Source organism: Schistocerca nitens, chromosome 4 (assembly GCF_023898315.1).
Source record: "Schistocerca nitens isolate TAMUIC-IGC-003100 chromosome 4, iqSchNite1.1, whole genome shotgun sequence".
Lineage (NCBI taxonomy): Eukaryota > Metazoa > Arthropoda > Insecta > Orthoptera > Acrididae > Schistocerca > Schistocerca nitens.
The window spans coordinates 923,956,714-923,980,065 of record NC_064617.1 but is presented as its reverse complement, the minus strand read 5'-3'; the positions used below and the strand labels follow the sequence as shown (position 1 = coordinate 923,980,065).

Here is a 23,352-nt window from a genome sequence, read left to right as displayed (position 1 = left end):
ATAGTGCACGGTACATCCAAACCGTCATCGAACCCATCGTTCTACCATTCCTAGACCGGCAAGGGAACTTGCTGTTCCAACAGGACAATGCACGTCCGCATGTATCCCGTGCCACCCAACGTGCTCTAGAAGGTGTAAGTCAACTACCCTGGCCAGCAAGATCTCCGGATCTGTCCCCCATTGAGCATGTTTGGGACTGGATGAAGTGTCGTCACACGCGGTCTGCACGTCCAGCACGAACGCTGGTCCAACTGAGGTGCCAGGTGGAAATGGCATGGCAAGCCGTTCCACAGGACTACATCCAGCATCTCTACGATCGTCTCCATGGGAGAATAGCAGCCTGAATTGCTGCGAAAGGTGGATATACACTGTACTAGTGCCGACATTGTGCATGCTCTGTTGCCTGTGTCTATGTGCCTGTGGTTCTGTCAGTGTGATCATGTGATGTATCTGACCCCAGGAATGTGTCAATAAAGTTTCCCCTTCCTGGGACAATGAATTCACGGTGTTCTTATTTCAATTTCCAGGAGTGTATGTTAATATGTTATGTTTTCTCATGTCACTCTCTCGTTTTACAGATTGGAAACTACTTTTGCAGCACGAATTTCGTGAGGTTAAATTATCGTTTGGTGTTACTTAAGATTTCCAATGATGTTGGTTCATGTGTGTTATTCTGGAGATGAGTTTGCTTGATATCCATACTCCGTATGACCGGTTTTCGGCGTTTACTCGACCACATTTATCACAATACTTCATTTGTTGCACCTTTGACTGTGTATTTACAGTGTATAATGTTGCAAACTATCGCTGTGTGTTTATCTTTCGTCTTTTGTTTTTGTTTGTTATATGTATGTGTGGGTTGATATTACTTCCTTCGTTGCGTACGTTGTGTGTGTGTGTGTGTGTGTGTGTGTGTGTGTGTGTGTGTGTGTGTGTGTGTGTGTGTGTGAGGGGGAGAGAGAGAGAGAGAGAGAGAGAGAGAGAGAGAGAGAGAGAGAGAGGGGGGGGGGATGCAGGGGAAGGGAAGATTAATTAGTTATTTAGTCTGGTGATGTTTTACAGTTATTTTGTGGTTAACATGGTCTGCAAGTTATTGATATATATTGATTTGATCATTAATTACTTTACTTTTTCATTGCTCATTGTATACAAAGGATTTCCTGTAACATCAGGAGTGTTTTGTTGTAATGTTTCGCTCTAATGATTTCTATGCCTAGTTCTATGCTGTGGTCAGTAAATGCAGAATGGCTATATATTATTTGTTCCTTATACCTAGAGATGAAATTTCTGCCTATCATTCCCAGATACATTGATTCACATTCTTGTCAGACTAATTGGCATCTAACTGCTCCTTCAAATTTTCCTGTTTTGTCTGTTGTTGTTTGAAAATGTGACTGGAGCGTGTTTTTGTTCTGAAAGCAAAATGTAATCCTCATTTCTTTAGTATATTTGCTATTCTTTATATTGACCTGTATGTTAAAGTGTCCCATTTCTTTGTTAGTCGAGCCAGTAGTATTGCTCTTTGTGATTCTGTATGTGGTATAGTTTCCATATTGTTTTTTTACATCCGCATTATTTGTGTTGTCTGCTGCTTCCATTTTTCTTTAGATGTGTTTTGATTTTGTGGTTGAGTCTTTGCAGTATATAGGATGAAACACCTAAAACTTACACCACCAATATTATGAAAATGATAAGTGCTATTGAGGTGTGGTGTTCACAGAATGGATTGGTAATCATAGGTTCGTATTGTTAGCCAATAAACAGACTGTATTAATAATTAAAGAGTGTATTTTTTTGCAAACATGTACTATTTTCAATAGAAAAATGCCTGTTGACATTAATAAACTAAAATTAGTACGAATTAGAATGTCATTTGTGTTTGTTGTAGGATTTGTTTATGAGATATCATATTTTGAAAAGTTTCCACACTGACAATTGTTTGTGCTATTGAGTCTGTGTAGTTTCTAGGGACAATGTTCTTACTCATATATTTGTTTACATTGTGCTTGCATCTTCCTTGCGTGCATTGAAATTTGCTAGTAAGTTAGTGCATGACAATCCAAGCAGTAGGTAGTGAGTGGAGAATGGGATTTACCGATGCAGAAAAAACCAATATGCTCACAGTGTATGGAGAATGTAGGAAGAATGCATTTTGTTCTTGTATGATGTATGTGGCAAGGTATCCCAACAGACATCAACTATCTCGGGAGTTATTTATCAACCTCTTCAATGAGTTGTGTGAAAGTGGTGGTGTAACACCTAGACAACGTAACAGAAGGAAGCAAGTGTTGACAGAAGAGGAGAAAATACTAATTTCTGTTGCTGTTGCAGCTGATCCACAAGTTAGCTCCCAAGCAATTGTAGGTGGAAGAGGCATGAGTAAGGGAAGTATCCTGCGCATTCTCCATCGACATAGGTTCCATCCATATTACATCTCACTCCATCAGGAGCTGCATGAAAACGATTGTGAGACTCATGTTAACATCTGTACATTAAGGCAAAATACTCCCAATGTATCATGTATCTTGTTTAGTGATGAAGCCACAAAAATGGTTCAAATGGCTCTGAGCACTATGGGACTTAACATCTGTGGTCATCAGTCCCCTAGAACTTAGAACTACTTAAACCTAACTAACCTAAGGACATCACACACATCCATGCCCGAAGCAGGATTCGAACCTGCGACCGTAGCGGTCGCGCGGTTCCGGACTGAGCGCCTAGAACCGCTAGACCACCGCGGCCGGCGATGAAGCCACATTTACCAATTACGGCCAGGTAAACCGCTGAAGTGGTCTGCTGACAATCCCTGTTGGCTTCATCAGGTGGAACGTCAGAGTCCGTGGAGTGTTAACATGTGGTGTGAGAACCATCAGCTCAGAGGTCCATTTTTCATAGGCAGAACACTGAATGCACACAAGTATCACAGCCTTCCAACAGGCCATCTTCCACAGGTGCTAGAAAACGTTTCTCTGCAGACTAGGAGGAACCTGTGGCAACAAAATGATGGCTGTCCACCCCATAGTGCAGCATATCTGCACGAATTGTTTCCAAATCGTTTGACTGGGCGCAGAGGACTTTTATCTTGCCCAACCCACTCCCCAGATCATACTTTTTTTCTGTGGGGAAGGCTGCAAGACACTGTCTACAAGGACATACCAACTACACCCTATGACATGCAGCGACGTATTACACCAGCCTGACTGGACACCTCCTCTGAAATATTAGCATGTGGGTAGCAGTTGTCCCATACCTGACTGGTAGTGTGTGTTGCCACTACTGGTGGTTATTTTGAACAGAACCTGCGATGGTCAATTATCTCGTTACTGGTCAGAATTCACGTAAATAGTGTATACAGATACGTTGTTCTCTAATGTGTGCTACCACAGGTATTGTACAAGTGTCAGTGTGGGAAGTTTTCAGAATATGCGGTCTCATAAACGACTCACACTAGAATATTGCAACAAACACCAGTGACATTGTGATTTAACCAACTTCTAGTTTGTTAATGTGAATAGGCACTGTTCCATTTAAAAATTGTTTGTTTGCACAAAACATATCCATCCTAAGCATCATTACAATCTGTTTATTGGCTAACAATACAAGACCTTGACTACATATCCACTGTGTGAAAACGGCACATGAATAGCACTATCCATTTCCGTAATATCTGTGATGCAAGTGTCTGCCTGCTTAGCTGGGTGGTAACGTGCTTGCCTCCCATGCAGCAGGCCCAGGTTCGATTCCAGGCCAGGTTGGAGATTTTCCCCACCTGTAGACTGGGTGTTGTGCTGTCCTCATCATCATCTCAACTTCATCGACATGTAAGTTTCCCAGTCTGAAATAAGACTTGCAGCATAGCGGCTGAATTTCTCCGGACGAGGCCTCCCAGCCAACAATGCCATATGATAGTTTCATTTATTTTGCACTGCAAGTCTTAGGTGATTCACCTTGTATGGATATTATAACCGTGGCATGTACAATTGTATCAGTGGCTGTTGGCTTTTATGAAGATGTGAAAAGTGTGCATATTGCGGTCTCGCTTTATTTTTGTATCCAAAAAATGCAATTGCTTTTGTGTTTCTTCTTCCATGGTGAACAGATTGTTTTTTTTGTGTTCTGTTTATCTTTTTGCTCTGTTGGCTCATCTACCATATACATAATAGCATACACATATCTGTACCAGTAAACAATTTTGTATCCTTTCTGTGTGATGATTGTATCAAAGATTGTGTATTCCCTATGGTTGATGAATATGTTTATCAGTGTTCCTGATATGGAGTATCCCACTGGAAGGCCATCTTTTTGTAAGTAAAATTTCTTTCCAAATTGAAAGTTATTTTGGGATGTCATTACTTTAAGCAGTTTGGTTATTTCTTTGATATTATCTGCAGGTGTGTGCTGTATGTCAGTAAGTTTTCTTTGGTTAGTTTTATTGTGTCTGTTGTAGGTATCCAGGTATACATATTTTCTTTGTTGAAGGAAGTGAGTGATGCTGTCTGTGGAATATGTAAGTCTTATATGTGTTATGAGTTCATTTTTATTTTTCAGTGTTCTGTTGCTCTTCATTTCATAGTATTGCATTATGATCTTACTCATGTGTTTTGCCACATAATACGATAGTGCATTCACGAAATTAATTAAGATGGCCCACTGGAGTAAGTGATTTGTGGACTTTGGGTTGGCTTCTGAGTGTTGGTTCTTTTGGGTTCTTCTGTGTGATGTGTTCTTTCTGTTTATCTGTGAATACATGTTTCATGTCTTCAAGGTTTTATTTTGTGGCCATCGCCATCTGATTTCAGTTTTGTGATATTGTTAGATGAGATGAAATCTTTGGTTTTTCTACACATTGTTCTTTAAGATTAGTACTGTGCTGTTCCTTTTATCAGCTTTTGTCACTATGATGTTATTAGATGAAGTTTTTCTTTTAATTTATTACTGTAATTTTTTTCTGTTCGAAATTTCCTATTTTTCTCCCTCTTTTACATTGTAGTTATGTTGTTTATTTATCTCTTCGTTAGTTCTTTGTTAGGCCAACATAACAGTATTAGTATTATATAACTGTATCATACTTGCTCATCATGTATTATATTTCCAGTTTTACCTACTCATGGAAAGGTGAAGTTACTGCCAACTGAATAATGTTGTGAGTGGTTAATTGTGTAGTTTTTTTATTCTTCATCAAGTCTGGTAGATGCCTTAAGTAAACCAAAAAGGTCAGTGAACCTATGTATCTAAATATCCATATGGAGTGGTTATCCATTTTTTTGATAACCTGCATCAATACTTCTTCCACATCATTGTAGCTTGTAGAGGCTTAGTGATGGGTACTAACGCCATGACAGACATGCGGGGTTGTAAGATAAGCTTGATATAAAGTGTCTGCTTAGTTTCCAGTGCTCACTGAAATCCTCGACAGGAGCCAGCTCTGTATTGGCGTATGTTCTCTAACTTAATTAGCATTTTGGGCTTTAACAACGCTCTCTCGACATCTTTATGTTGTCGAGATGAAATAACCTCTTTTTCCAAACTGGACAACTCAAATAATCGTTCCATTTATTAAAACCTGGAAGTAAAACATCATAGATGCACATCACCTTTAAGGAAGGCCCATCTACAAATTTGGATGGAGTTCAAGAATTTTCCCTCAGAAACTAAGAGCAATTTTGGGAAATCTAAAGGACCTCTTTACAGTCTCTGCTCTGCACTCTGAACTTTCAGCAATCAGCATCTTCTTTTAGCAGCATTTACTGACATTAATAGTTTTTTTTTCAATTTTGCATTAAGTGCTATAGTCATGTCAAAGAATTTCTATTTGGTTTTCATACATTCCTGACGCAAAAAAAGGTAGTTGCCTGTTTCCAGAATAACTTAATCGGCCTTCGAGCCACACTGAGGGGACTGCTACAGGACTCCATTCATAGCCAGATCTATTTTCAGTCTACATGTGGGAAATGGACTTTATCTTTTCACTGCGCCTTAAAACTCCCCATCTCACAAATGTTCCATGTGTATTCTCTACACAGCATAATGTTAAATCTCTGTCTGGCATTAGACAGCACCATTTGTATGCGAGAGATCCAGTTTGATGATGAAGGCCTAACTATTTCAGACAAGAAATCTCCAGTAGTTCACTTCAGCCACAGAAAACTATCATCGATCAGTTCGGTCCCTTTAGTAGAAGGGATCTCTTTCTGCTGATAATCAAAGGCAATTTGTTTAGATGACATTTGGCCTACGTTTAATGCGACCTGATCATATCTGTCACGTTCTTAAGAAAAAACAGCCTTCTCACAATGAGATCTATCGCAGAAACTTGGTGAGATGCAGTCCTTTACATTCCACTGATCACGTTTAAGAGCCTTTCCCGATGAGTCACCGGCCATGGAAGCTTCTTATATCATAAAGGTTCCAAACTCACAACTCAGAAATTTGATGCGATTGAAGTGTGTTGTGTGTGAATGTTCGTTGGAGCAATATGATCAATTCTGATGGACGCCAGTTAAAAGCAGCTGAACTCCTGGAGGAAAATCAACATCAGTACATGAAGACAAATTTATTAGTCATAGGATTCAGCAGACTGATGGTAGATTAATGGCCCTCTTACGACCTGTTCACTAGATCCACATCATAAATGGAATAGCTTTACTCCTTCTAAGTGACAGTAGTGAACTTTATGAATGCCATAATACGTTGGAATGGATCAGATTCGTTACATAGCTCCACTTGAAATTCCATCCAGGTACCAGATGAAAAGCCTCGATGTCCACTATTACAGCCTTAAGGAAAATACACTCCTGGAAATGGAAAAAAGAACACATTGACACCGGTGTGTCAGACCCACCATACTTGCTCCGGACACTGCGAGAGGGCTGTACAAGCAATGATCACACGCACGGCACAGCGGACACACCAGGAACCGCGGTGTTGGCCGTCGAATGGCGCTAGCTGCGCAGCATTTGTGCACCGACGCCGTCAGTGTCAGCCAGTTTGCCGTGGCATACGGAGCTCCATCGCAGTCTTTAACACTGGTAGCATGCCGCGACAGCGTGGACGTGAACCGTATGTGCAGTTGACGGACTTTGAGCGAGGGCGTATAGTGGGCATGCGGGAGGCCGGGTGGACGTACCGCCGAATTGCTCAACACGTGGGGCGTGAGGTCTCCATAGTACATCGATGTTGTCGCCAGTGGTCGGCGGAAGGTGCACGTGCACGTCGACCTGGGACCGGACCGCAGCGACGCACGGGTGCACGCCAAGACCGTAGGATCCTACGCAGTGCCGTAGGGGACCGCACCGCCACTTCCCAGCAAATTAGGGACACTGTTGCTCCTGCGGTATCGGCGAGGACCATTCGCAACCGTCTCCATGAAGCTGGGCTACGGTCCCGCACACCGTTAGGCCGTCTTCCGCTCACGCCCCAACTTCGTGCAGCCCGCCTCCAGTGGTGTCGCGACAGGCGTGAATGGAGGGACGAATGGAGACGTGTCGTCTTCAGCGATGAGAGTCGCTTCTGCCTTGGTGCCAATGATGGTCGTATGCGTGTTTGGCGCCGTGCAGGTGAGCGCCACAATCAGGACTGCATACGACCGAGGCACACAGGGCCAACACCCGGCGTCATGGTGTGGGGAGCGATCTCCTACACTGGCCGTACACCACTGGTGATCGTCGAGGGGACACTGAATAGTGCACGGTACATCCAAACCGTCATCGAACCCATCGTTCTACCATTCCTAGACCGGCAAGGGAACTTGCTGTTCCAACAGGACAATGCACATCCGCATGTATAACGTGCCACCCAACGTGCTCTAGAAGGTGTAAGTCAACTACCCTGGCCAGCAAGATCTCCGGATCTGTCCCCCATTGAGCATGTTTGGGACTGGATGAAGCGTCGTCTCACGCGGTCTGCACGTCCAGCACGAACGCTGGTCCAACTGAGGCGCCAGGTGGAAATGGCATGGCAAGCCGTTCCACAGGACTACATCCAGCATCTCTACGATCGTCTCCATGGGAGAACAGCAGCCTGCATTGCTGCGAAAGGTGGATATACACTGTACTAGTGCCGACATTGTGCATGCTCTGTTGCCTGTACTAAATGGTTCAAATGGCTCTGAGCACTATGGGACTCAACTACTGAGGTCATTAGTCCCCTAGAACTTAGAACTAGTTAAACCTAACTAACCTAAGGACATCACAAACATCCATGCCCGAGGCAGGATTCGAACCTGCGACCGTAGCGGTCTCGCGGTTCCAGACTGCAGCGCCTTTAACCGCACGGCCACTTCGGCCGGCTCTGTTGCCTGTGTCTATGTGCCTGTGGTTCTGTCAGTGTGATCATGTGATGTATCTGACCCCAGGAATGTGTCAATAAAGTTTCCCCTTCCTGGGACAATGAATTCACGATGTTCTTATTTCAATTTCCAGGAGTGTATTTCAGTTTTTTCAGATATAAGTTTCCATGTTTTATGTACAAAACTATAGATCTATATAAGTCGCTTTATTGTGACAGCATGTTGCAGAAGGGACCAGACAGCTAATTAACAAAACAAATAAAATCGATAGCTCGCTTGTCCCATGAAATGTAGCAACTCCATAATATCTGATACACTTATTAAATTCGTCTTTGGGAGGTTTATAAGGCTTGTTAAAGTGTTTCACGCCAATCTCAAAATGTCTACATTTAAGTCTTGTATAATAAAATAAAACAAAACGTATCTTTCCAATATTTTTACTGTACTGACTCATACACAATAAAGTTACCAATTAAAACTTGTACTACTAGAGTTGGAAACCTTCTAGGGCTACACTACCTTTGGCTAGTCTTGCTATAACAAGTTGTATAGATTGGATGCAAGGAAGGGCTCACGCGATGTAACTACAGCATATAGTCAGAGGGAGGACAGAATTTGTAGCCCGATGGGGGAAGAAAGAAAGGAAAAGCGAGAACGAGGGAAGTAAGAACCTAAGAAAGAAGATTGGCACTCTTCCAAACCTCATCACGGACACCCTTACTGGAAAGGGGGAGGTGGTCTTCATACTCTGCGGGCCACATATTGGGGGTGTTCAGAGAGTACTTCTGGTACCTCTAAACGAGCACCTCTACCCTGTTCCATTTCCTTATGGGTCGTAGGAAGAATGATTGTCGTAAGCCTCTGCATCGCTCTAATTTCTCGAATTTTCTCATCGTGCTTATTGAGCGAGATGTATGTGGGAGGAAGTAATAGCAAACATCTCCATGATGCACAACGTTTATCTTGCACCGTCTAAGAGTGAAGTCTGTTGAGTATCCCAGTATTGCTCTCGCGCCGACTAAACGATCCCGTTACAAAACGCGCCGATATTCTTTGTATCTTCTCTATCTCTCTTGTCAGTCCTACCTGACAACTATCCCAGACTGATGAACAATACCCAAGAATCGGGCGAACAAGCGGGTTACAAGCTACTTTAAGATTCTTCCTGTGAAACCCAGTCTGGCATCTGCTTTTCCTACTATTTGTTTTATGTTTTCATACTACTAGATATTTTACGGTGGACATTGTTTCCATCAATTTATCATCAATAGCATAGTTGTACAGTAGTCGATTTCTTCTCCCATGTATACACAGTATGTTACATTTATTTACGCCCACGATCAACTGCCGGAGCCTGCACCATTCATCAATCCTCTGCTGGTCATTCTTCAATTCGAAACTGTTGTTGTGGGGGCGTCGATGGTCAAACCCGGGACTCAAGATGGCCGAACTGAAATCGGGACCCACCGCGCCACTTTACGTCAGTAGGCAGAGAAAGTTAAATAGCGTCAAGGGGCAGTGCAGAGTGATACTGCGGTATTCTGAAGCATTTCTTTATTCACATAAGTCACAGTACTACGATGGGTGCAGCACAGTGTCGGCGTGCCGCCCGCAGAGTTGTCCCGCGAGTCCAGCCGGCTCACAAGGGGAGGCCGCCAATTGTGAAATTCAGATTTGACTCACACTGCGCATAATAAAAGCTCATGGCCAGAGGTGTAATGTGGCAAAGCACCAAGATGCACTTCTCAGCCGTTGTCGAGAAAATCAATAGTTAAAAGAAACCGTTGCGGTGAAATACTCTCTACGATTAACATTTCTCTAAAACGTCGTGGCGCAGCGGTAAGCGCTCGGATTCGTAATCCGAAGGTCGCCGGATCAAATCTCGCGCCATGCAATTTTTTTATTAGTTTTTTGTAATTCAAATATATATATATATATATATATATATATATATATATATATATATATATATATAAACTATTAATGAATTGCTTATGCATTGTGTTGAAGGCGGATCGCTCTCCAATTGTACCGCCTCCATTTTTCCGTTTGTTTAACAGGGTGTACCAAAGCTCTCCCGTCCGCACTGATTTTCGACGATGTTATAAGTTGCGCTAGGGACCGCATCTACCTTCTTTCGAAGTTAGCAGGCAACTACGCTGTTATGCGGCTGCTCGTTTCGGCCCATTCAACGTCTGTCTTTCAAGTGTAACGAGCGAGTAACGGAGTTTATATTTCATACCTGCCACAGCGAATTTGTGTTCGTGGGGTCTCTATTCTAATTCGAACGTTTGACTTACGCTATACGTATTCGTTTCGGAATATCGTTTCTACGTCTTCCGTTAACTATACGTGGTTAACATTATGAAGACAATTAATAACATTTGTGAAATACAACTTTGTTTCCGGAAAACATAATGATGTTCGAAGTCGCCAGTTTTTCCACGAGAAACGACTTTCAACAACTTATTATATGCATAATTGTTGCAACTGATTGCCGGGAATTATATATATATATATATATATATATATATATATATATGTATGTGTGTGTGTGTGTGTGTGTGTGTGTGTGTGTGTGTGTATATATATACACATTTGAATTACAAAAAACAAATACCAAAAAAAAAGGTTGCAGAGCGCGAGATTCGATCCGGCGACCTTCGGATTACGAACCCGAGCGCTTACCGCTGCGCCACGACGCTGCAGAACATTATCAATCGTAGAGAGCATTTAACCGCAACGGTTTCTTTTAACTGTCGATTTTCTCGACAACGGCTGAGAAGTGCATCTTGGTGCTTTGCCACATTACACCTCTGGCCATGAGCTATTATTATGCGCAGTGTGAATCGAATCTGAATTTCACAATTGGCGGCCTCCCCTTGTCAGCAACTCCTGGTATGCCGACACCGCTGCACCATCATCAAGGCTGCTCAGCTGGAACTCAGCCGCACTTGGCCAGTCGCCACCCACCGAGCGTCACGTCCTGCGCCGCGTAGCTGCCGGCGATTCCAGTCCCTGGTCCCCGCCGCCCTGTGCCCCGTTTGGCCTCTCTGTCTGACCGTGGGACGAAGGTGATTGTACGGGTCACCCGTGGCCCTCGGCCGCTGCTGCTCCCAGGATAAGACCAGACTCGAACCCGCGCCATCCTGGACACTGTGCCGCATCTTGCCGCTAGTGGTGCTTGCCAGATGGCAACATCCGCTGCTGACTCTGGCGCTGACGCAGCGCACGCCTTGCCCGGACCCTGGTACGCCATGTTGGAAGCGAACGTGGCCCATCCTGGATCTGCTGCAGACCGCTGTCACTGCCTTCCTTCAGGCAGTCTGTGCCATCGCCAAGTTCCCGACTGCCGTTCCATCCCGCCCCAGTGTTGTGTCCCCGGAGGTGGAATACAGCCCAAACAGTACATAGAAATAAAGAACAGGTTACACAGAATATTTACAACATCGCTGCCAGACTGGCCCCTATAAGCATAGACCAGCACAGGTCCGTCCCGACTCTCGACTGACCTGGCACACGCTTGTCTCTAGTTAAAATTGCCCGTCTATTTGTACTGCCTTTCCCCTCGCTTCTGACGTAGTGTCAGAGAGAGACAGAAACTATGACAGGGGTAAATACCCATACGTCAGCCATTTAAACATCGCCCTCCTGGCTCTGGGCTAGTGTCCCGCCTCATACATCGCAATAGTTTCAAGCAACGTAGCAGTTTCCTGCCTCGTTGTTGCACCACTCAAAACACATCGTGTGTGCAATAACGCCACCGCAGCTCTGCGCCATGTTTACTCTGTCTGGCCTACTAGCTGCCAACTATCACTACATTCTGCCAGGAGCCCCAGACTTCATCGCCCAGCCGCGCCTTTACTGAATTTTAACAACATTCCCCTTTTCTACGACTAAGAATAATACTAGCGCAGCACTGTTTTCTGGCGTTGCTGCTTTCTTATAGACAACCACATCATCTGTGAACAGTCTTAAAAAGCTTCTGACGCTTTCTATTTAATCGTTCATATACATTGTAAACAGTAACGGGTATTTTCTCGGGGTACCATGGATATTACCTTCATAAGTGTCGATTTTGTTCCATTAAGAGTGATTTGTGCTCTGTCTCCAAGAAAGTCTTGAATCCAGTTGCAGAGCTGGTCCGAATTCGATGAGCTCGTATTTTTTTCACTAGTGGAACGGAGAATAGAGCTGTTTCCCAACCCTATAGAATGATTACAATCAATTTCACCCCCAACAGGCCTCATAAAGTGATACCCACGCCCTACTATGGAATGCCGACATGAAATGTAGTGCAGTTGCCAAGCTTGATTTCCGAAGAGAAACGGAAGAACAGAAAACTTCAGACTATGGTAACAAGATCCTACAACAGATTATTGGAAGACTTCAAAGGTACTACTCCTTTCTGTAGACTTGGAATGACTTCTCCTTAAAAGCTAAGTATAACTACCCTCCTGTAAGATATATTCGTACAGCCGATGCCATTCCTTTCCAACGAACCAATAAACGAAATAAGCACAATGGCTTTCCCTACAAAACTTATTCAAACTGTATTCGCCTTCCCATAGAAAGAATACGAACGCTCCCCATATGTGGCCAGGAAACGGAAAAAAATCCCCAATAATATATACTTAATATCATGATGTTCAAAGCCCCATAAACTTACTCTATAATCCGACGAAACACTTATTACATTTTAATCCCGTCCGACTCAGATATGGAAAATGGGAAAAGTATTTGCCTGTTCACTCTGTTATGTGACTAATTTAATGGTACAGTGGTTGGGTAACAGACAACGAATCCAAACGTCTGAGGTTCGAATCGTGGTAGTCGTAGGATTTTTATCTGTCTAATCGGTTCTTTCAAATGATAAATGTCATTTCCACCATGTTTGGTATCCCCATTAAGCAGCATGTCCTCTTCTAAGTGGTTAGGTAAGTCACTTCAAAGGTCGGAGAAACGAAATTGGCAACCATTTACAACAGCGCTGTGCCCAGTAAAGAACTGTAGGGCTGGCGCCAGCCTTCAGTTTGATGACAGCATTACCTTTCATCTGCATGCTACCTACATGACTGACACGTAGGGTGTTGCAGAACATTTTTAGTTTCCGCCTTGCAAGTCGGCCTTCGACTGTAAGTAGTTCTCTCGTGTTTGGCTGCGGCTTTCATTATGTGCTTACCAGTTATAGTGGCTTGCAAGAAAGGAGGCGCGTGCGTGACGCTTCGCGGTCAGCGTCTTTTCTATACCCACACCACTTGCTCTAGCCGTTTTCTACATTGTTAACTAGAGACGTCCGGATACATGCCACATTGGGACCCTCCGATCAAACTCTCACAGGAAAAATTATATGCTGAGGAGACTATTGCTGTCCCTTGTTAACGCAATACTTGTTGCGTTTCCATTACGGCAGGAACAATGAACATTACAGTATGGTTGTGTTCCACATTTAGACCGGCATATGTATATTTTTTTAATTATAATTCATTTTATTGTTTCTGTAATACTCCGTTACATGTCTGTGTTACATGCAATATATGAATGCGAATATGTACAGCCGTCGGCTGTATAACGGAATGACGACAGTGAAAATTTGTGCCGGACCAGGACTATAACACGGATTTCCTGTTTTACACGAACGTTCACCTTAGGCGCTTTGTTTTCTCTGTACGACTCACAGTCAGTCACAAACTTTCACATATCGTCGTTGATGCGTTCTACTTTAGTATCCCTCAAAAAATGGTTCAAATGGCTCTGAGCACTATGGGACTCAACTGCTGTGGTCATTAGTCCCCTAGAACTTAGAACTACTTAAACCTAACTAACCTAAGGACATCACACACATCCATGCCCGAGGCAGGATTCGAACCTGCGACCGTAGCAGTCGCACGGTTCCGGACTGCGCGCCTAGAACCGCGAGACCACCGCGGCCGGCAGTATCCTTCACTTCTATGTCTTACACATCGCCATAACTGTTTTTTTTTCTGCAACTTACGATAATGCGTCGCGCTGTTCCAGACAGTGAATGGTTGCTTTATACTGGTAACACAACTTTTGTTGATCGCCCCTTGCAACAAACGACGTATCCCGCTAACTGATAAAGTCTGTCAACTAAAATACGTTTAAATTATGCTTACGGAAAAATTTTGTTTACTTAGTGTATCGTTTGACATCTTGTTTTACTTTCTTTCCTCTAAATTTAAGCGTTGTATCTTTACGTTTGTTTTTCTACCATGTTCCACCACATTCTTCAAAGTTACCATGCAGACTTCAACATTTAATCCATTTAAATATCCACTTTTAGGTTTCCAGCTTCCACCCTAAGCAAAATGCTGATCAGCTATTCCCTACATGTTATAACGCACTATGTAATTCCCGTGCGATGGGAGGACATTTCATTTTATCTGAAAGTCGCTACCTGGTAACGGCAGATAAATACGATATTGAAGTATGCAGTGCATGCTTGTCCGGACCAACACTTCTAAACAATACAGGCACTGTAATATCGTATATGTTACATCAAGTTACCTCCTTTATGGCGAACTACAGGTGGAATACGTTGTCAACGAATAACATAGTCTCTATCCCCCCACTGTTTAATACACTATCTGATCAAAAGTATACGGACACCCCCAAAATCATACGTATTTCATAGTAGTTGCATTGTGCTGCCACCTCCTGCCAGGTACTCCATATCAACGAACTCAGTAGTTATTAGACATCGTGAGAGAGCAGAATGGGGCGCTCCGTGGAACTTCGAGGCTTTGGATGTGGTCAAGTCATAGGGTGCCACTTGTGTCATACATCTGTACGCGAGATATCCATACTCCTAAGCATCCATAGGTCCACTGTTTCCGGTGTGATAGTGAAGTGGAAACGTGAAAGGACACCTACAGCACAACAGCGTACAGATTGACCTCGACTGTTGACTGACAGAGACCGCCGACAGTTAAAGAGTGTCGTAATGTGTAAAAGGTAGACATCTATCCAGATCATCACACAGGAATTCTAAGCTGCATCAGGATCCACTGCAAGTACCACGACAGTTAGGCGTGAGGTGAGAAAACGTGGCTTTATGGTCGAGTTTCCGCTCATAAGTCACACCTCACCCTGGTAAATGCCAAAAGGTGCCTCCCTTGGTGTAAATAGCGTAAACGTTGTAATATTGAACAGTGGAAAAACGTTGTGGGGAGTGACGCATCCCGGTACACAATGTGGCGATCCGATGGCAGGGTGTGGGTATGGCGAATGCCCGGTGAACGTCATCTGCCAGCGTGTGCCACCAGTAAAATTCGGAGGCGATGGTGTTATGGTGTGGTCGTGTTTTTCATGGAGGGAGCTTGCACTCCTTGTTGTTTTGCGTGGCACTATCACAGCAGCAGGCCTACATTGATGTTTTATGCACCGTCTCGCTTTCCACTGTTGAAGAGCAATTCAGGGATGGCGATTGCATCTTTCAACACGATCGAGCACCTGTTCATATGCACTTCCTGTGGCGGAGTGGTTATATGACAATAACATCCCTGTAATGGACTGGCCTGCACAGAATCCTGACATGAATCATATAGAACACCTTTGGGATGTTTTGGAACGCCGACTTCGTCACAGGCCTCACCTCTCCTCAATCCAGCACTTCGTGAAGACTAGGCTGCCATTCTCCAAGAAACCCTCCAGCACCTGATAGTACGTATGCCTGTGAGAGTGGAAGCTGTGATCAAGGCTAAGGGTGGCCAACACCATATTGAATTTCAGCACAACCTATGGAGGACGCCACGAAATTGTAAGTCATTTTCTGCCAGGTGCCCGGATACTTTTGAAAAAATGGTTCAAATGGCTCTGAGCACTATGCGACTCAACTGCTGAGGTCATCAGTCGCCTAGAACTTAGAACTAATTAAACCTAACTAACCTAAGGACATCACACACATCCATGCCCGAGGCAGGATTCGAACCTGCGACCGTAGCGTTCGCTCGGTTCCAGACTGTAGCGCCTTTAACCGCACGGCCACTCCGGCCGGCATACTTTTGATCACATAGTGTATTTATACTTATAATTTCCATACTGTCTCTTAGCTCGTCCAGGCAGGGTGAGATTAGAACCAATCAGTAAACACATGGAAAAACGCGCTAAACCTCATGTCAACGCCGTAGCATTGCAAGCAAAGGTAGCAGTTCCTTAGATGGAAATGAACCGTTAACTATGGACAGGAGCTATTCAGAATGAGGTTTTAATTGAGAAACGTGTTAGAACAACAAAGTAAAGAAGGTAATTGCAGCTGTGGAACATTTACTTGGTGAAACACACTAAATGCCTCAAAGTTCATTTTCTACTGTTGTTGACTCGCTGTTTTTCTTACAGATAGTGCCTCTGGCGACCTCCCGTCCGCAGGCGGGTGCTTCAGTGATGGTGTCTGGGTGGGGGGCGATGGTGGAGGGGGGCAACACGACCAACTTCCTGCGCGCCACCGTTGTGCAGGTGGTCTCCCTGAGCGAGTGCCGGAGCTGCTACTTCAGCGAGGCGCTGACGGGAAACATGGTGTGCGCCGCCGTGCCCGCTGGCGGCAAGGACGCGTGCCAGGGCGACAGCGGCGGCCCCCTCGTCCACGGCAAGAAACTCGTCGGAGTCGTCTCCTTCGGCAAGGGCTGCGCGAGACCCTACTATCCGGGCGTCTATGCGGACGTGGTTTCGCTACGCAGCTGGATCACCAAAAACACCGGCATCAAATAACTGTGCATTGCGGTCCAGATGACAATCGCTTTCGAGCACCAGGTGTATTTCCATATTACGAATACGGTCTTCAGTGTGTCCACTATAAACCTGTTGGTAGTTACGTGACTTGGAGCGGCATCGATGCATTCGACGTCCCGATGTCACGTTGAACTAAAATTACTGTAGGCAAGCCAGAAAAATGTGGTTTATACTCACACAGCAAGTGAGGCGTACGCTACGGTTTCTGTGCTGTCGGGGCCCCGCATTCGCAATGCTCACCTTGTCGGGGATGATTGGCTGTAACCTGTATCGAACCGAAAATTGCTGTTGAGGACTGCGTCTGCAAGATTCTGTACCACTGGAAATAAATGAATATGGACCCAAAATTCTTTTGGAACATTTGAAGAATATATTCGTCGTAGTTCTACTTTAGTAACCCTCATTTTTATGTCTTGCATATCGCCATAACTGTTTATTATGTTTTTTTTTCTATATGTTACGATCATGCGTCACACTATTCTAGACAGTGAATGGTTGCTTTATGCTTTACACTGGAACACATCTTTTGTTGATCACCCCTTGCAGGAAACGACGTATCCCGCTAATTGATAAAGTCTGTCAACTAAAATTCGTTTAAATTACGCTTACTGAAAATTTACTTTACTTAGTGTATCGATTGACATCTTGTTTTACTTTCTTTCCTCCAAAATTTAAGCTCAATAGCTTTACAGTAGGTTTCTCTACCATGTTCCAGCATATTCTTCAAAGTCACCACGCAGACTTGAACATTTAATCCATTTAAATATGCACTTTCGGGTTTCCAGCTTCCACCCTAAGCAAAACGCTCATCAGTTATTCCATACATGTTGTATCACGACGTTTCACTGTATACCATACTCCTATAGAGTGATTTTCGAAACATGTTTCTGTTCAGAAGACTGACTTCAGAAGTTCATAATATGATCCATTTTGCTTTTAATGGGTTCTTTAGTAACCGACTGTTAGTTTTACAACCTGTACAAGTCGTGCCTCCGGAGGTGAGTAAATGTCTGCTCTGTTTGCCAAGAACCCGAACGTTAATAAAACTCTGGAACAGCTGCTGTGTTATTCTTCCTGTGTAGGGAAAAGAATACTGAGAGAAACCTGTTCATGCAGTCAGTTTGAGCATACACGCAGCCTAAGTAGGTAGTGGTCCAGTCACTTTATTTCAGTTTTAACATTCAGACACTAATTATTTGTAAAAGGAAATCTAGTGCTTATATTACTAAAATAAAATTTTATTGCACGTTATCTTCAAACTGTATATATAAACAAGTACATATTGCTGAATTGTGGCCTCAAAGCTCATCAACATTACGGTTTCTACGCGACCTTACAATGTTCCTTTGACCCTGCGTTCTGGATCCTATACATAAGCCAGATAAAAGAAACACATCGTAAACTTTCTTTTTCAAATTTATAATTCGTGGCTCGGCGCTACAGCTTTGTTACAGGTGGACAGAAGTAAATTTGCTGCAATCGGTGGTGCGGCAAATAAATCTTGCATATTCGCTGAGTACTTGCACGATTTGCAGCCTTGTACATACTAGTACGTTTTATCGATTAGTTTTCGGAAGTGCTGTTGGATAATTATCTTTTCTTGTACCAACTGTAACCACAAAACTATAATCGAAAATTCGATTAACAATGAAACCTACATGAATTGCAACGATCTCCATCCTGATTGGTATGCACCCCGAGCAAAATCCAACTCCAGTGAAGTTAATTCTAAGTTTCCTTCATTCAGTTATTTTGCGATTCCTAGCCATGAGGTCAGAGAAAATTTGTTAATAACTGCGCTATGAGGATTATTTCTTTTACTCTACGTGGAGCATTTGCTGCAATGATATTGTACATTACAAGATACAAATATGTGCTTGACTGTTCTCGAAAGCCATAGTGCTGTCTTTGAAAGGCAGTTCTTATATGCGTAGTGCTTACCTCAAGCAGGAATGTTCCAAAGTTCGGTCAGTGTGTGTGTTTCGAATAAACTACACATCTGCATTGTAGGAATCGTCGAACTCCCGATTAGGTGGAACCTTCTTATATCTTAATTCAACGCCAGTGTCAACTAAATCAGTATTCCAGTAACTTGGCGTTACAATCGGAATTTATTAAATGTTGACCATACATCAAACAAGTCATTAGCCGTTACCTGAGGCTGATACCCAGTCCAGACTATGATATTCAACCAACTGAACAACAAACTATTTGGAAAAGAATTAGCCTGTGTTGACATTAATGCAGTATATTATGTTCGAGTCGTTGATATTCCTAGGAGGCGCATGCATGCAGAACTCTCTTTGCTATACTTGCCATGACATCAAGCGCAGTTCTACGGCCGTCATCACCACATGAAACCCTTCAGGAGTGCCTCAAACAAATAAATAGAAGAGCCACAACAGAACGTCCTCCGTAATAAATCTTCACATAATAAGGATAGTCTAGCCCTCGAAATGACCTTCCTACTTACGTTTACCTAAACGCAAAAACATGTTCGCTTGTTCATTTATAAAGCAAGCTCTTCCGATTATCACATGGTTTTTACTCAAATTCTTATCATATAAATTTAAGAAATAATAAATTAATGTGAAAACTACTTCATTTATTTGCATTACAACGGTTGGACTATGTCCAGTATATCTTTTCTTTTTTTCCTTATGACCATTTTGCACCAGCGTATATTACAGTTTCTTTCAGGACAATAGAAGCCTGTATGTTTTGAACACACATTATAAAGATACATGAGTTTTTTTCTACCACTGCATGTTCCAAAAGGGACATGCTACATAAATAGGGAAACAAACGAAAACATATAGTTCGTATGTCCCATAAATTGTAGCATTTCCGTCTAACATTAGGTAATATGCCTGTAGAATTCGTTTTTGAGAGATTTATAAGCATTCCAGTATCAGTGGGCCAGATATTGCGGCCACAGAATGAGGCATCTATAGAAGAGAGACCCAGGGAGGTTTAGGCTTCCTTCAGTCTTCTTGCTAACCACAGTAAAAATTGCTTTATATTTCCTGCTGCAAACATTTTGTACAGTAAGCTATATCTTAGAAATTCCCTACGCTATGATAAGAGGTACAAAACCTTCAACACTAAGAATTATCCATTTTCCCAGACCTGTTACTTCAATCCACACTTAAAAAACAATCTACTAGTCACCACTCGAATAAAAAAACTTTCAGAAAAAATTAAAATAAAATCTATGATTCACTACCCAGCCTAATATTGCATGTCGAGTTTCCTTATGAATAGCAACATTCATGCACACTGTACAGTAAGTGTATATTACCACCCCTTTGTCAGGGCACCCACGAATAAAATACTTCCTTACCACTGTGCTATAGTTGTAGCAACTTTATACACTATCCCTCCACTATGACAAATTTTTCCTTGTTACCTTATACAGAATAATATTTAAATAAGTATAACCCTCTTATTTATTATTTTAACCATAACCCTTTCCCCAAGAGCCCAGTTAGTTGTGAGAAGTTTTGGAACACACTTCTTACACCAATAATTTTGAAGAACGTGATTTCTATTGCTTATTATTCCCTCATTTACTTAAGATTGCTCTCAAATCATAAGTGTTGTACATACTTTTATCTTTCTCCATCTCTGATTTAGTTAATACTACTGTTTTGAGTATGGCATTTCAGTTACCAGTAATGGTCCTTCATTGAATGGGTAGAATCTGCTTATGGCAGTCTCTCTTTTAACACTTTTCTCGTGCTTTTTAACTAAAACTGAATCGTTCATCTTGTACTGTTCTGGGGTACCTCTCACTCACCTCTTCTTCCTTTTCTCTGCCTCCCTTGTTAGCAAATCACTAATATAATTGTATGATACTGGTTAAATATTATCATTCACTTGCAGCCAGCCATTCAGCCTACCTCAGAATTTGTTCTGCTTGTACTTACCCTCCCAAAATTTCAATGGAGAGACTTTCATGATGGAGTTTGGTAACCTATTCAGTACCATTTCAAATTCTACTCCTAGTTCTGTCCTCCTTGAATGTCTGCCCACACAATAAATTTAGCATAACCTGGCTGCCTCACATATGACTCTTGCAGTGAGGTTGTTTTGAGGATAGTACCTACAACTTAAAACTATGACTTACATTTTTCCATGCTAGAAACTCTTTGAACTATTTGGTCATAAACTGTGTTGCATTGTTGGACAATAGATTATTAGGTTTACAAACATTTTTAAACTATGATTTTTTATTTTAGCTATTACACTATTGGTAATTCTCTTTTTAGTTTTCTCTTTTTGTTTAATCAATTAGATGCACATTCCATCACAACAATGATGTATCCAATTCCTCCACATCCTGTAAGTAGCTGACCACAGAAGACCACTGCTGTTAATTCCTGCAGTTTACTCAGAATAACGACATACTGTAACAACAATAACGGCTTCTGATACGAAATGTAACAGTTGTGTTACTAAATGTGACACTTCTGTCACCGAATGTAACTGGGTTTTCTCTTTTGATGCTATCAATTGTCAGGATGAGCATTCTAAAGCATTCTGTCAGGGTGAAAATATTAAATAAATTAACTTTTCTCTCTTAACAACATGTGGGCAGGGTGGGTTCTTCCTTGGCTCGGGTATGAGGTCGAATGAAACATCATTTTTACATAAGAATAACTTTTATTGAAGATTTGTACAACTGTATCTTACGGAATATTCTGGTTCGGAGAGCGGCAGCTGTGTCGTTTGTGAAGTCTTCTGCTGCGGCAGCGGCAGCGGCGGCGGCGGCGGCGGCGTCTGATTACGCGTAGCGGTGTGTATCTCGTGTCGGAGTCTCGCCCAGCTGACGGGAGACGCGCAGCGCGAGGTGGACGGTTTAATTATTGCGAGCGAAGTCGTGCATCGGATGATACCTTGGGTGTGGCGTCCCAGTGTTTCTCTTCTCTATGCGGCCGCGTGTGTTGTGCGTCGACCAGCGGAGCGGCGCGGCGGGGGAAGGCCAGTGTCCGGGACTCGAACCACGGACTCCCGCTTGCCAGTCTTCGGCTGTCAGGTCTTCATCCCAGCTCACAGGTGACTGCTGATGTGAGGCCGTCTCCCTCCCGTCCTCACGAGTCACCCGGGTACGTAAAAATCAGACTTCAAATGCCTTTTAACTTCTGTCTTCTGGCGCCGCGGCTACTGCTTGCTATTCCATTACAGCGGCGGACTTGGTGCGTCTGTGCATGATGCCGTCTCTTCTTGCATGACGGTCTTCAGCACCGAAACTGACTGAAAACTTCTTCGTCTTCGTCTGTCTTCATCTGACTTCATCTGACTTCATCTGTCTGGCCCACTGCGTCTCGCGTATTTATTCACTTCAGTTTACTGGAGGTGAACGACTTCACGGTCATTGCCTCGTCTGCCACGTTGAAAAGCTTCTCGAAGAATCTTCTTAACGTCGGTCGTTGGCTCTTGGAATGTAGGTGAGGGCCTTTGATCACATGTGACGACTGAGAAACACGTGAGCCGGTCATTGCCTCTTCTGTCACGTTGAAAAGCTTCTCGAAGAATCTTCTTAACGTCGGTCATTGGCTCTTGGGATGTAGGCGAGGGCCTTTGCTCACATACGACAACTGAGAAACACGTGAGCCGGTCGGGCGATCCCCTGACGGCTGAATCGACAGCGCCCGCTTATGTGGAAGTCGCTGACTTCACGGTCATTGTTTCTTCTGTTCTGCTGTTCGGCCTGCTGCTTGCGAGTATGTAACTCTCTAAACTAAACCAAGTTTTTCATCTATATTCTAATTTCTAGTTCACTTTGATTTCACTAATTTATTTACTTAAGTACCACTCAACATTCCTCCACCCTTCGGAGAAATTCGCCCTCGAATTTATCACTCAACATTCCTCCACTCTTCACACGGCAAAAGCACAATCAATGAATACTCTCGACTTAGAAGATTACACACGCTTCACATTAAGTATGTTGAAAATACTTTATCACTTTACTAAAGCACTGTACGCTCATAAATCACATAGTTCACACATAAATGGTTGTAATAAGTGTAACAAATCTTTATGACAATGAATAAACAAAAATAGATTATTCACTTAGAAAGTAACATAGCAACACCTGTTTAATGTACCCTATACTAATGCAAGAATATCTATTCTACAGTATTGTTTATTTTAACATGAGACTGTTTAATAAAGAATGAAGTACAATAAACAAAATTAATACACTAGTGCTGAAAAGTAACTACTGAAGTACACCAGTTAAGAGTGTGGTATCCAGGTAACAGGGATTTGATGAAGTGGTATATTATTATTTGGCTTCTTTTTTCGTCTTA

At 43.0% G+C, this 23,352-nt stretch overlaps 1 protein-coding gene across 1 annotated transcript in view; it reads left to right on the top strand.

Annotated features, from left to right (window-relative positions):
* The window catches only part of LOC126252668 (trypsin alpha-3-like), a 46,003-nt gene extending 28,989 nt beyond the window's left edge, over positions 1-17,014 (top strand). The window contains exon 2 of the mRNA XM_049953570.1: positions 16,646-17,014. Within this exon, the coding sequence (XP_049809527.1) occupies positions 16,646-17,014 (369 nt within the window). The remainder of the gene's footprint in view (positions 1-16,645) is intronic.
* Positions 17,015-23,352: the final 6,338 nt, after the last annotated feature.